This window comes from Lepisosteus platostomus, chromosome 6 (genome assembly GCF_059453375.1).
Source record: "Lepisosteus platostomus isolate fLepPlt1 chromosome 6, fLepPlt1.hap1, whole genome shotgun sequence".
Taxonomy (NCBI): domain Eukaryota; kingdom Metazoa; phylum Chordata; class Actinopteri; order Semionotiformes; family Lepisosteidae; genus Lepisosteus; species Lepisosteus platostomus.
The window spans coordinates 36716048-36729968 of record NC_142616.1 but is presented as its reverse complement, the minus strand read 5'-3'; the positions used below and the strand labels follow the sequence as shown (position 1 = coordinate 36729968).

General features: G+C 38.2%; 1 protein-coding gene across 4 annotated transcripts; it reads right to left on the bottom strand.

Moving 5' to 3' along the window:
• Positions 1–1411: 1411 nt before the first annotated feature.
• Positions 1412–13719, bottom strand: LOC148661655 (inositol 1,4,5-trisphosphate receptor-interacting protein). Of its 4 annotated transcripts, none has more exons than XM_088635699.1 (2): positions 13391–13719; positions 1412–6754 (listed from the first exon to the last, which is right to left on the bottom strand). In XM_088635699.1, the coding sequence occupies exon 2, from the start codon at positions 6738–6740 to the stop codon at positions 5121–5123; it is 1620 nt and encodes a 539-aa protein (XP_088491825.1). In that variant the 5' UTR covers positions 6741–6754; positions 13391–13719; the 3' UTR covers positions 1412–5120. The 4 variants fall into 4 exon arrangements, with proteins under 4 accessions (XP_088491825.1, XP_088491823.1, XP_088491824.1 ...); XM_088635697.1 differs by having other exon boundaries at positions 13363–13717; XM_088635698.1 differs by lacking the exon at positions 13391–13719 and adding an exon at positions 13237–13375.
• Between the last annotated feature and the right edge of the window lie 202 nt (positions 13720–13921).

The window sequence follows — 13921 nt, the reverse complement described above, 5'->3', positions numbered from 1 at the left end:
CTTGCTATTTGTTTCATTTCCTCAACTTACTAAAGAATTTTTTGATTTGAGAAGCAGGCCTCTAAGTTTTTGTTGGTTTGAATTTAAATGGATTTAACTTTATTGATTTTCTATAGATATTATTTAAATCTGAACATCCTTCCAGTTTTTACTCTCCAGGATATTTACCTACACCTTTCAATATACTGTTAGTATATTGAATGCGTTTTTCAAATGTTTTTTTATTACACTAAATGCTCAAGGTTCAAGAATGCTCAAGTTTCATGTTTCATGAGTCAGAAAGTTGAAATTATCATGCACGGGATATGTATACACAATTGTTTAAAAAAATCTACAGGAATTGTATGCAAACAACAGGTATCTAGTTTTAGAAGCTAGGAAAGATTTTTACAAACAAATTTCAACAAGATGTCCTATTCCAAAAAAAAAAATAGAAATGCTTCCTTCCATGAGTGACAGTCTGAAAGGAAACTGGCTGTAACTGTATTTCCAACTGGACCAGAAGGGTAGTATCCATTGAGAATTAAAACAATGATGCAATCAGAGGTTTCTAAACTGAAGTATTTCACTCACTGAAGACAAGACTGAAGACAAAAAGCCCCCAACACAAACAGCAACTGAAAATGGCTGCATTACAGGCCTGGCAGAGCATCACAAGGGAAGATACCCAGTCTGGTGCCGTCTATGGATCGCAGACTTCAGGCAGTATTAAATTACAATGAAGTACTAAAAATTACAATTTTATGTATAGCATGACAATTTTATGTAAGATTATGTTAATGTGTCGAATTACTTTTGGTCCCCTTGAATGGGAGGACTATGTATAAGAAGGGGTGTGATTCCTATATGGTTCACCCAATATAGATGTAAATACCCTCGAAGTAAAGCTGACATTCTGCACTTTAACCTCATAGTCATTGTTTCGTTTAAAATCCAATGTGCTGGAGTACAGAGCCAAAACAACAAAAATGGTGCCACTGTCCAAATACATATGGACTGCACTGTATGGTGGAATATCTGGTCATCTTAAAATACCTTGGTAAGGTTCAGTGATGTCATTTATTTCTAATTTATTTTTAACCAGGGCACTGCAAGAAGGGAACTTGAGCAATGGAGGCTCCCAAACAGGTGGCAGTTAAAGTAGAAGTGCCTAATGATGTAATTTCCTGTTCTTTTTCTTTTTAGATGGAAACACAGTTACATTAATGTTATAATTTCAATTATGGTACAGTTCTAGTATCCTAGCCTGAATGTATAAGAAATAAAAACTGATTATGAATTAGTGTTTTGTTGAAAAACCACCTGCAGTACTGTTGTTATACATTGCCAAATACTAGCTGTATGAAATATAAAAAAAATCCTTGGACTTTTTACATTGTGTCAAAATCACCACACTTACATGTACAGTAACTGTTATACTTAAAAATATCTTTTTATTTTGGCAAGTTTAAAACATTCCGTATTAGTACAAAGTTCTTTCACATTTCAAATCACACATCAGGTTCCTAGGTGGGAAAAATGAAAAACAGATATCTACAAGAGGAAAGCCATGGAACTTATAACACTGTACCTGGAAATACGCAAACTGATGACTACAAGTGGGGTTTTATCTTTCGGGAAATGGGTTTAGAAAAAGACTGCTGTACTGAATAAATGACCATTTTCTAATACAGGTACTTGAATACAATGGGCACCATATGGATTTGTTGTTATTGCACTTGTTTTTAATACATACACTTAATTGCATTTATACAGTGTTTTTCATTGCACTCCAGTCAATTGCTAAGTGGAATTTAACCAGGACAGCAGGACTAATGCAGGGTCAATAGCCATAATCTCATAATCTTTAATAGCCAAGTAGTCAGGACCTCACAGTCTCTACTTTAGGATGACACCTGCAAACTCACAGAATTACAGAATACACTATTTCAGAAATTCTATTTTTCATTTTCTAAATGAGGTGCAGCATAAAAAACAGGTTCCACAAAGTATTTTTTTATGTTTACACATTCCCATTTCAGATGTTTCTGGCTGCTATTACTGTACACACCATTTTTGTGAAGACTATCGGTGTCACAGAGTTACAGCACAGCTTTTAGGTACTATGTGCCTTTATGTAATTGTTCTCAAACCGAAAGCAACATGAAAACAATGCATGTTCAAACAGAGAAGGGGTGGGAAACTGAGTACCTGGAAAAAAACTCACATGGACACATGGAAAACTTGCAAGCTCCACACAGACAATAACCCAGGACCCAAAGATTCGAGACAACAATGATAATTGTCTCACCATCTTCCGGCACAATACCTGTACACTGTAGATAAATACATTACAGTTTTTCTATAGTCCATATTCTGAAGACTACAATGAGCTTGTCACTTATGAAAACAAGCCCAAATGTGTGCTTTAACTATAGAATCTCTAAAATTTCATCCTCTATTACCTCCCATTTCTGAAGCAAATGCAGTGCACAGAAAAACTAGGAACTGATGGTGTACTGCAAGGAGAGTAATCACCAAAATGATGTTAATTGCTATGAAGACAGCAGTCTTCACAAGAGAACATTAAATTAACATTCCCACAAGAGAAACATTAAAGCCCCCTTCTCCTGTCAAAGATCTATCTGACAGCTCAAAGTACCTTTTAGATAACAAGGTACTGATCAGACATTAACCTTTCTCAAGAGAATAACACTATGCCAGCAAAGTACAGTATATCATGGTTACATGAGAACAAAATACTAAAAAATGTTACACACAGTGCACAAGGTTTAGAAAAAAAGCATACAGGAAAAGTTAAAATTGTCACAGCCTTTCTAGAAATGATATCTACTTGCAGGGAAGACTTTTGACCAAGCTCATATTATAATATTATTATTATTATTATTATAATATTATAATATGAGCTTGGTCATATTATAATATCCAAGGCAGATCACATTTACAGAAATATATTTTTCATGATTTATTTGGTTTGGGATCTTCCCTATTATTTCAGGGAATTGTCCTCTTGTAAAAACAAACACTGTCCAGTTAATTATACAATATTAGAATGTAAACGGAATGAAAGTGCCATTGTCCTTTTCTAAAGTGACACAGAAGACCACCAGTTTAAATTAACTGCTTGTTTTTACTTTTTAATTATAAAATAGAACCTTGGATGAATGAACCCGATTGTATGCAATTGGTTCACAAGTATTTTTTTACCTGTGTACGGCCAGTGAACACAGAACACAGAAAACATGAAAAACAGTGAAAACAATAAAAGCAAAATCATAAAAAAAACAGAAATCATGTAAAGGCCTTTCATCCCACTTACACTATACAAATGACCATTTACAGTGCTTAAATACTTAAATATTTATTCATAACCATTCTATACAAATATAAAATGTACAAAATATTTTTATTTACTCAAGCTCTAAAAAAGAAAGCTAACATTTTTTTAGATTTTCTAAGGTTATACACATTAGCAAGTATAAAGCGCCTTACCAGTTAGATTTACTCATTAAAGTAACTGGCATGTAGTCCCTTCTGAAGCAAAGCTTAGAAAATACATACTCTCAGTGCAAAGAGAATTCCATCCTAGTACATCACTGAAGGGTCTGATGTGGGGTTATCAATTAATATTTTACAAAAAAATAAATGTTATGTTACTAATAAATGCCTAATGTTCACATATTGGCTTTTAATCATTAAGCATGGCCATGAGGCATTTAGTTTCTGCACCTCTTTCTGGACCATTATTCTTCATCTTAAATCTGTGTGCTTTAAAATGCGTAATGAAAGACGTCAGGATGCAAAATATGAGTCAGATGGATGTGGACCTGAACACTCTTAGAACAGATGATACAAGGTCTGTTTCCATTAGTTATATTTACACAGAGTGCCCTTGGGCTTTTCTTTCTTCCAACAAGTACATGATAGCTGTACAGTGTACATTTAAGGTACTTCTTTCTAATAAAGTTGTGTTATGGAGGAAAGGTTTAAAACACTATTTTTGTCTAGTTTATGAAATAAGGCTACATTTTGGCAAACAGCAAACTGAAGAAATGTAATATTATTTATTCAGAAATCATCCTCATGGCTTTATATCTGTCCTTGTCTGGGATAGAAGACTGAAAATGTACATTTCACTTAATGTCCATGTGACTGTGCTAATACTAAGAGTGTTATTTACAGACATTTCAAATCAAGCTAGTATGTTTTTTTTTCTATCAATGGTTTTAATTCATTAAGCAAGATTCCTTGGGTCATCTGTAATAAGATAACTAGAATGCACTTAAAGTTTCAATTCAGTATTATTTAAATATCAATTTGAGATCCTGGAATGGTGAATACCAATGAGCTTCCTTCTCCTTATCGCTTTGCTTTTGCCACACTCTTTATGTGAATGCAGCTCAACTGTCTTCTGTATGTTGAAAAAAAGATCTGATCTGAATCTGATGCAGAATTCATATGAATTCAAAGATCACTGTTACAATTTAACAACAGGCTCACGTTCTATACCTAAACTAGTAATACTTGGCAAAATGTTAGAATTCCATTAGAAACCTGTAAGAAATATTTTCTTTCAGCCAAAAAGATAGCTTTTGCCTGAAATTCCCTTCTAATTTCAGAGGTCATTTTTAACTTCACCTTTCAAATTCCCAACAATACAAACAGCAATTTTTTTGCACAAATCAAATGAAATAATAAACCTGGTGTTGTTATTTAAAAAATAAAACAACACTATTAGTAACTACTAGTTACCATCTGATGTGTTATTTAAACTTTGTTGGTGGGTTTGCTTCCTGATTTTCTTTTCAAATGTCCTGTAATGATTTCAATACGTGTTGTATTTTTTATACTTTTACAATGTTGGTTTTAGTTAGTTTGTAATCATTTTTCACAGAAAATCCTTGGAAAACCCAGCAGCGTGTATAAAGTTGGTTTTTGGTCCCCATTTTAAAAAAAGGGTTGTGAAAATATGTGTTCTCAAGACATGACATGTATCAACACAACTGGGGAGTGAAATGAAAAGCCAAGTTTGTAATAAGCATTCCTTCAAAAGTGTTTGTAACAGTAGGTTTGTCTCTTCAATCTGTGCTCCATGGTTAAAGTCAATGTGATGCTGAAGACTAGAAACTTGTGTTGAGGGAAGAATGTACACTCCCGTTTGGAAAGAGTGGGGTGTACTCCTGTATCAGCACAGGGGCATTTTTGAGCATTTCCTGAAAGTGCTCCACCGTTTTGGCATAAAGATCCCGCTGCAGCACAAGGGGACGGAACAGATTCAGAGGTTCCGCAGCTTGGAATACCGGTGGAAAGTTAATGTGCTTCGGAACTTGCTTGTTCCCAATTAGAACGTGATACAGCTTCTTCTCCTGAAGGCACTTCTCCAAGAACCTAAGGACGTCTCGTAGCCTCTTCTCCAGGTATTCAGCACGCCAGTCTGAAGAAGGTTTGCTCAGAAGCAAGTGCAGCAGAGCCGTCTTCAAGTGGTAGTTAGTAAGGGCACTTTCACCAGTCAGGCTCGTTTGCTTCTTGTGCAAGAAGGAAATAATCTGAAGGCAGCAGATGTGGCAAGAACTGTCTGGCAGTCTCTTGACTAGAACTTTCATCAGGTTTTTCTCATAGACAGCAAAGGAAAGGGGCCAGAAGATATCTGAAGGGTTGTCGTTATTAAAGGCAAAGTGCGAGACAAAATAAGCATCTGTATCCTCGAACTGAACGACAGGAGTGATGTTGAAGATGATGGTCTTTCCTGATCTGAATTTTACCTTTAGGGCTCCTGGAGAATCAAGGTTACGGAACATGAGCTCAAAATCATACTTATGGGAGATGCAGTTCCATGCCTTGGTCATGGATATCAGGAACCACTTCATGACCTGGTCTTTGGCCAGGTAAGGCGTGTTTTTGGAGCACAGCAAGTCATCCATGGCATCACTGACTTTGGGCCTCTCGTTTTTGCCGTGCAGCAGGCACAGCATGTCCTCACCAAGGTCCGTCTTTCCACACACGCAGCCAGGTCCATCTTCGTTAGCTCTCACAACTTTGATTCGGCCGTAGCCCTGTCTGTCGGGGGGAATGTCATTCTGGGAGTTGCACCAGAGCTGAAACGTGAAGCAGTATGGATCTGGAGCGGCAAATGGGACAATGAGATCGCAGATCAGAGGTTTGCTCACCCTCCAGTTTTCATACATGCTGCCCACACCAATGCAGTCCTCAACCTCCATGTCCGCATCCCTGTTGCAAACACTCCGTAAAGCTTCCAGGAGGTCGTCCGCAAAACCCTCCACAAAGTCCTGCACTCTCCAAGTCTCGTTGGCCGAGATGCGGATGCACCTCTCGTAAAAGCAGCTCAGGACAGCTTTGTCCGGAAGAGGGATCTTCAGAGAGACATTCCCAAGAGGCAAACTGTCCTCCTCCTCATAAGTGGGATCCTGAGCTGTGGTGTCATGGTAGTCTTGTCTCCAGATCTCAATCATGAGGAAGACGATCATGGACAGAGCGCTCCAAAGGTCCCAGCTAGAGCTCTCCTCGACATCCGGGCTCGGCTGCACCCCCTGCTCCACCTGTGAGGCCTCCCGCTCCAGTCGCGCCTTCTCGGCTAGCAGCTTCTCCTCGTGTTCCCGCATGCGGGCGATGACCTGGTCATCCCGCTCCGGGATGGTGGTGTTTTCTCTCGGGAACAACAGGGGGTGGTTGAGGATGGCGGCTGCCACCACCACGCATACCCGGACAACAGTTCCCTGCATACTGTTTAATCTCTCTGTAAAACAAACAAAAACAAGTTTAAATCGTCAGTAGATTTTTAACAAACCTATTTTTGTCATTTACTGCAACCATCCCTCAAAAGCCTTATCAAACGTCCTGCACCATGCCTCTGAGACTGAGCTACAGTGCAGTGCACTCTGCATTTCTACCAGGAACTGCTGCTACCCAACTTCTGGTAAACCAGATGTACAACTGTGTGCTAGCATGTTTTTTTTAAACCCCGTGCTAGAGTTATTTCAAAAGAGTATGCAATTTTGCAGCAATTACTTATTTTCTGAAGGGATTTATCATAAACCAAATATGTTGTGTTCAAAATCACACAGTTTGAAACTGCTATGCTATGCTATGCATTACGAAACATTGGGAAGTATAAAAACTCTCACATCTCCTAAAGACATAGATTCTGCACCTGTATTCTATTCACAATGCTGAGATTAAGGATGAGTTTAGGGGCAGTGCTATTAAGAATGTAATTTAGCATGAGCTCCTCCAAACCAAGATTTATGTCAAGCAGTATCACTGCTCTTCAGGGAATGACTTTCGCTAAGAAAATACCGAGAATAGTTTTCTGATCATAAAATGTGATGGAAAGTGCTTTAAAATGAATCAGTTTGCATATTTCACTCTTATTCAGGAAATCTTACCAGGTTTTGATTAACTATGAATTCCTCTTCTAGCTAAATTAGGTTGTGTCATGATCGTAAATCCCTCCTTTTAAGGACGCTCCAGCCCTTCCTAGTTTACCTCAGATTTCCTGAACCTGCCTCCTGTTCCAGTCTCCCCTTTAAAAGCCAGACACTCCCACCATTCCAAGCTCAGCTTTGGAAGATGGACACCCGGAAGCACCCCCTACCAGCGAGTCCAGAAGAGGCTCGGCAACATAGGCTTCGCAACGGCTTCTTGACCATCTGGGTCTGGGGCTTGGAGCGCCTGGCCCCGTTACCCCTTTTTATCCCCCCACCCTTCGCCGGATCCCGCTCCGGCTTTTAACTCCTGTCTTGTCTGTCAAGGATGGATCACCCGGCTCTGGACATTAGCATTCTCTGGATTTTCTTACGGACTCCCTTCAGACTTGTTTTCCTTGGCCACGCACCCCCGAGCACCAGCGCACCTTGGCCACGCCCCCCTGTTCTTCCAGCCCCGATCCTAGTCCTTTTTCCTTGGTTAGTCTCGCTCCCCTCCGGATTTTGCCGTCTGCATAGGGTCCTAAAAACGCTTCGTGACAGGTTGTTTATGCAATTCAGTACAGAACTCAATTTAAGTGAAACTTCACTTCTTTTAACATAGACAGTTGCATAGCTTCTATGAAAAAAAATATTTACAGTCAATATAATACTGTGGTTTCACGTTGTGAAGAGATGCGAAGTTCACGTGCCTAGTTATTTTTTTTTGTTGAGACGCATGTCCAATACAAGTCTTAATAAGTGTCACCTGAGTTTCAACACCCAAGAAGAAAACTCTCAAAAACAACCAAAACAATTCATAGACCTGCTTAAAATCCAAGTGAAATATGAATCCAACCTCAGATACAGTAACATCTCTTTGGTTCTTAAGGTTTTCTTGTAAAGACTGCAGGTACTGTTAAAAAAAGTATCTTTATTTACTTCTGAAATGTGCTCCTGTGCTTTGTGAACAGAAAATACAAAAAAGGTATACAAGAGGCAAGCCAAACAAACTCATGTTGTCACGAAAAGTTATTTTCAGTAAACAAAGAGTACAGTCAAGTCTGCTTTTTAGCCAACTTCCCCCTGCAGGTACAGTAGATAACACCAGATTTAGGACATGCTTACAGAATTAGAGGTAAGAAAACTGAAGAAATGAAAACAGCCAAAGGAAATGATGACAGAATGAGGTTTAAATGAGCCACTTCATAAGCCAGAATCACACAGCAGAGGTAAAAGTACCAAAGAAAACACATAACACAGTTTCCCATACTGATCCTGTGCTTGAATCACAAGACAAGATGGCCCGGCCTTCTTTAGAGTTATAGCGCTAAAGCAGACAATGAACTGCTTTACTTTAGCTTGAACAGTTTAGAAAGTCACCATCCCTGCAGCATACCTCAATAAGGACACTGCAGCGAGCTAAAGGAAAGGACTGAGCCTGCCAGATGGGTGTGTAATCGTGATATCTAAGAATCCAGCCCCAGCCCTAACTCTCTGAGGGCTTTTCCTGTTTATCTCAGAGTACAGAGACTCCATTACCATGGGTCCAGTGCTCAAACTGCAAACCCAAACCTTTGTTTCTCTATCTTGCAACTACAGGCTGCCAGAGCTCTCACCTTGTGTTGAATCATGTTTCTGTTATAGATACCTTGATTTCTAAAAAGGGGGAAAAAAAGCAGCACAACAGCTCAGTTGTTTTCTCAATGCCCTGGGGGATGAAGACATGCTTGCCTGTGATGACTGTCCCTTCAAGCTTAGTACTTCTGCATTTATACAATAGGCTTTATATATCTACATGATCGTAGTACAGGTTTGTGTAAAAATTGTCATTCCTTGGACTGTTTGGAACATATTGAAATTGTCATATGAATTTTAAAGAGGAAGCAGTAACAGCTAATAACTGAGCCTGATTAACTTGCTGATTTCTTTCCCTTAGGGAATTCAAAGAAAAGCAAATCTCATAGAAGACCCATAGCATTTACAATTGTGTCACTTTAGAGTTTATAAATAAACCTATTCTCATTTTTCCGCAGCTGATTGAAAAAAAGTATTTCATTGCAAATGGCTGGGTTTTCAGGTGTTCTGAAGGGTTTGTGCCTGATCTTTCAACTCAAACTTGATGCACCATGAGGGTGCAACTTACAGGGGAAGTGAATATCGCCTAGGCCTACACTTTTCCTGTTGCATATCCTTTTCTACATTTTGTAGTATGCTTTCTTTTCTGTGCAGTGTACTTTGTCACACTTGCAATGCACTAAAAATGCATGTCACTCTTTTGGATGTGAGATTGGTAACTGCTCATGCTCCTCTGCGTAGCTCAGCTCCTGTCTCTCTGCTTACGTTACCAAAAGCGCTTATCTTAAGGCACTTATCACAGTGTGTTTTTTTATTGCACTAGAGACTCATTCGGCGTTTTGTCTCTTAAAATTCCCTGGAATTATTCTTGTAGGTTTAGGTCTGGAAAATGAATTATTAGTTGACCAGCGGAGGTAAAGTTAAAAACTGCGTGCACTGTACCTCATTTACAACAAGAAAATTCAAGGTTTAACAAACCCCCATTAATCAGACAGGTCTCAAACTGTAATTGTACAGGCTACAGATGTTTCCAGTATCACATAACTGCTCAACACTGATTAGAAACATTTTTGTATTTTTGCACATTCTGATTACACAGGCTGTTAATAACCTTTAGTGCACCTATAGTTAAGTAAGTGCAAACCAAATTGAAAATGCTAAGCCAGAAAGTAAAGGAACGTTTTCAATGTTTAATGCAGATAACCTGGAGATCCAAGATCTACTGTACAACACTACAGTATGTGAATGTTATGAACCACAGATAATATTGTGCAAGCACAACTTTAAGTAGAAATTAAAGTATGAACTTGGAGGTTTCATTTAGGAAGTTAAGATGTTTTCAGAAACATTTCCAGATAAGATGTGTTTCACACGTTACCATTTAATCAGAAAGACATAAAAGATCACTGAGAATAAACTAATTAATTGATTACCCTGTAGGTAGTAGCTTGTCTCCCTAACTTCCATACCATTTGATTCCACATCCATAAATGTGCTGTCTTACATGTTAAGGCAGCAGAGCTTTTATCTAAAACATTTAAACAGAAGCTCAAGCCCCACATTATTTATAGAACGCTTACAAAGTTACACAACCCTCTGGTCTCAGTACAGACTCTATAAGGAAGTCAGATAACCTTTTCTACTGTAGCTAGTTCCTGAACTGCTATTTCAGGCCTGCTACACCAAGTAAACCCTGACTTATGATGCACATTACACAATGATTAAATGTTTAATACTCCAGCAACTTCTAAAGGTGTTGCAGATCTTATTGAAATGTGATTTATTTAATATAGTTACAGAATACTTAATGTGCTTAACAGATGTGAATACCAGATTAGAGACATTGTGTAGAAGCAGAAAATACCTGCTAGACTGATTTTGCAATAGTGGGTCAATTTATCAGCTTTATAATGATCATTTCATTTAAAGGCAATTAAAAGCTTTCAAAATTGTGAGTACACAAACAAAGCATAATCTATTCTGAAAATACTGATAAATAACATTTCCTACACTTACTAAATGTAACAGTATTTACACAAAGATTTATCTTGATGTATTGTAGGTGGTTTCCATGTGTCAATTTTCTGTCTAATCTACTAATTAAATGTACTCTATGCTTGAATATTTTATAAAGAAGCACATTTTGATATAATGCTCAGCTGACATTATTATTCATAATAATGACACCTGAAGAAGGCTCCACGGCCGAAACGTTGTGTTCTCTTTCTTCTTTTTTTCAGCATGGAATAAACCTATTAATTATTATTCATTACAACAATGCAACAAACAATAGAGTTGTCTGAAGGAAAAATAATAGAAACCATTTTCTATTATTCTTCCTTATGACAACTCTATTTCTCTATTATGACTAAGACATTACACAAGCATTTCACAGTATACACAGCAGCTGTCTGTACATATATTATCTGTCAGCAGCAATTTTCTTCTTTTCTTTCTAGATACAGTACAATCTAGACATAGATAGTATAGTCTTTTACAGTCAACACTTTCTCATCACCTCAACTTGTGTATGAGAAAAGTTAATTAACAAAGTTAATTAACTTTTGTGGGAATGTAGATCCTGGATACAAACTTTAGCAATCTTTGAAAATTATATTAAGCAATTTGCTGTTGCTTTTTTACTGGTCTTATTTCAGTGTTGGGCTGGACTCTTTCCATTTCTTGGAGAGGAAGGAAATTGCATGAAGACACTGTTTTACCTAATTAAGCAGTGGCAATTAAAAGTGAAAATGGGAATTTTAAAGCTTGTGTCGATGTTTATAAACTGGATTTATACAGCATACTGTATATCTGTGAACACAAACTTGTCTCATTTATATAAAATACTGCAAATTGACCAATGTTGCAACTGATTCACAGAAAACTGTTGAATGTATACGCATAAAGTTCAAGTCCACATTCAATCCTTCAGTCCTTACCAACCTCTTCTTATTTCCCCTCTGAGAGGCTCACAGGCTTCACAGCAATTGCTCTGGTCAGCCAAACTCAAAACAAACAAATTAAGGCTGCTCTCTCCGGTCCTACATGGTTGCCAAGGTTTCTATATACAGTATGACGCTGCAGACTCTCATTGGACATAAGGTCAGAAACCCTTGGAATCCAAAAGAAATATGATTAAGCAGGTCAAATGTCCTTGGCAGTGACTGCATAGCTTTTGCAGGGCATGCTTTTTTCCCATGACTGTGATGTCATTCAGCTGTTCTCAGGCAACACAGTAAAAGTGGCCCGGATATGGAGAATTGAGCACTGGAGGTATTTCTGTTTTACAACTCATCTTAAGTAAGACTTCCATATTTCCAAAATCCAAGTCTCCTTGGAAGCTTGTTCGATCCCAACTTGAACATGCACGATTCTGCACTTTGCAATATACAATATCAGTGAAAATATTGTTTGTAGTTTAACAGTGCAATTGGAACGCCCAAAACAGAAATGAAACTCAATTTGGTTTCATCAAAAGCGGACAGCCTTCCATAATCTCAAAGAAACGGTTAACTAAAAAATAAACAAACCAACAAAACAGCAATAATTCTATTTTTACCAAATATTTTCTTCTACAAAAGGGAGTAAGTGTGTGATAAATAATAGTCGCAAGGTAAAGCGTGCGTATGAACTAGAGCTAAGGTAAACGTCATATAAACCATTTTGAAGCACGACACGCCAACCATATTAAAACGATTAAAAAGACACAAAACGCCATGCACTTACCCCTGGGTAAATATCAGAAGGACTCTTTTGCATCAGACTGTATTTGTGGCGTTTTCTTCAATATGTTATGAAATCTAACATGTCATTTGTAATTGGGGGTTTTACTCCTTACAACGATATTAAACGGTTAAGCCATCGCTAGCTTCCTGACATTGTGAAGACAGAAGCAAGTGTGTGCTGAGCACCTATTGTGACTATTTATCCGTTTTAGGAAAGTCATCTGGAACAAGACAATCTCTCAGGGAAAAAAACGGCTCTTTACTACTAGGAAATGGGAGTTACGGATACCAACACGTGTTAAAATGCTTAATTCCTCCAAAATGAAAAGGCGGTAACTCGTGAATCGACGAGGAATCTGCGATTTTGCACGTATGTCACTGTACGGGCGATAAAAGCATCCGATTCTCCTCCAGGTTATAGCGGTACAGGTCTTTCAGCATGTATCCAGTTTCACCCATATTAACAGAACTAAAAATTACCGGAAATAAGAATATTTTGTGAATATACTAACCTGTGAATATATACTGTAGCACACTCGCTCACATATAAAAACCAAATAAAAAGTGCATTTTCCTCGATATTATTCAACCGACAAAGATGAGTGATGAAAACATTTAAATGATACAAAAGCCCGTACCCAAACAAAGCAGCAGCTTCTTCCTTACTTTCTGTTCCTTCCTCTTACTCGTGTCTCCGCGGGTTGGTTTTTACTCATTTCCTGAACGTTTTATGCCCTCTGATGAAAAACTTTTTCCTCCCATCTCACCAAGAGCTTACGCTAGCAGTAAAGACACCCTAATAACCGCTGGGGACTTTCCTTAAAAGGTCGTACGTTGTTTTGCAAATGAACTTGATCGCTTCAAAACATCCTTTTACTCGAAAACATGTTAACAGAAACATCCATCTTTCGTCTGTTACCGCTACCCTTGTGTCCAGTGCTTGTAAGTGCTTGAGCATTGGGGTTACAGAATCTATGACATTGTTAACGCACATGGGAAGGGGCTGGGTGTTTCTACCGGTTCAGGCGACAGGGAAGTCCGGGTAGATCTCAAAGCAGCAGTCGCTCAACACACAATACCTTATTATCTCATGAAATAGCGCGCCGCACAAATAGTACAATACAGTACGTGCGGTTGAATAACGGTTTTCACAAGGTTAAATGAAAGTCACTTCATCTCACAACACATAAAAGGTAC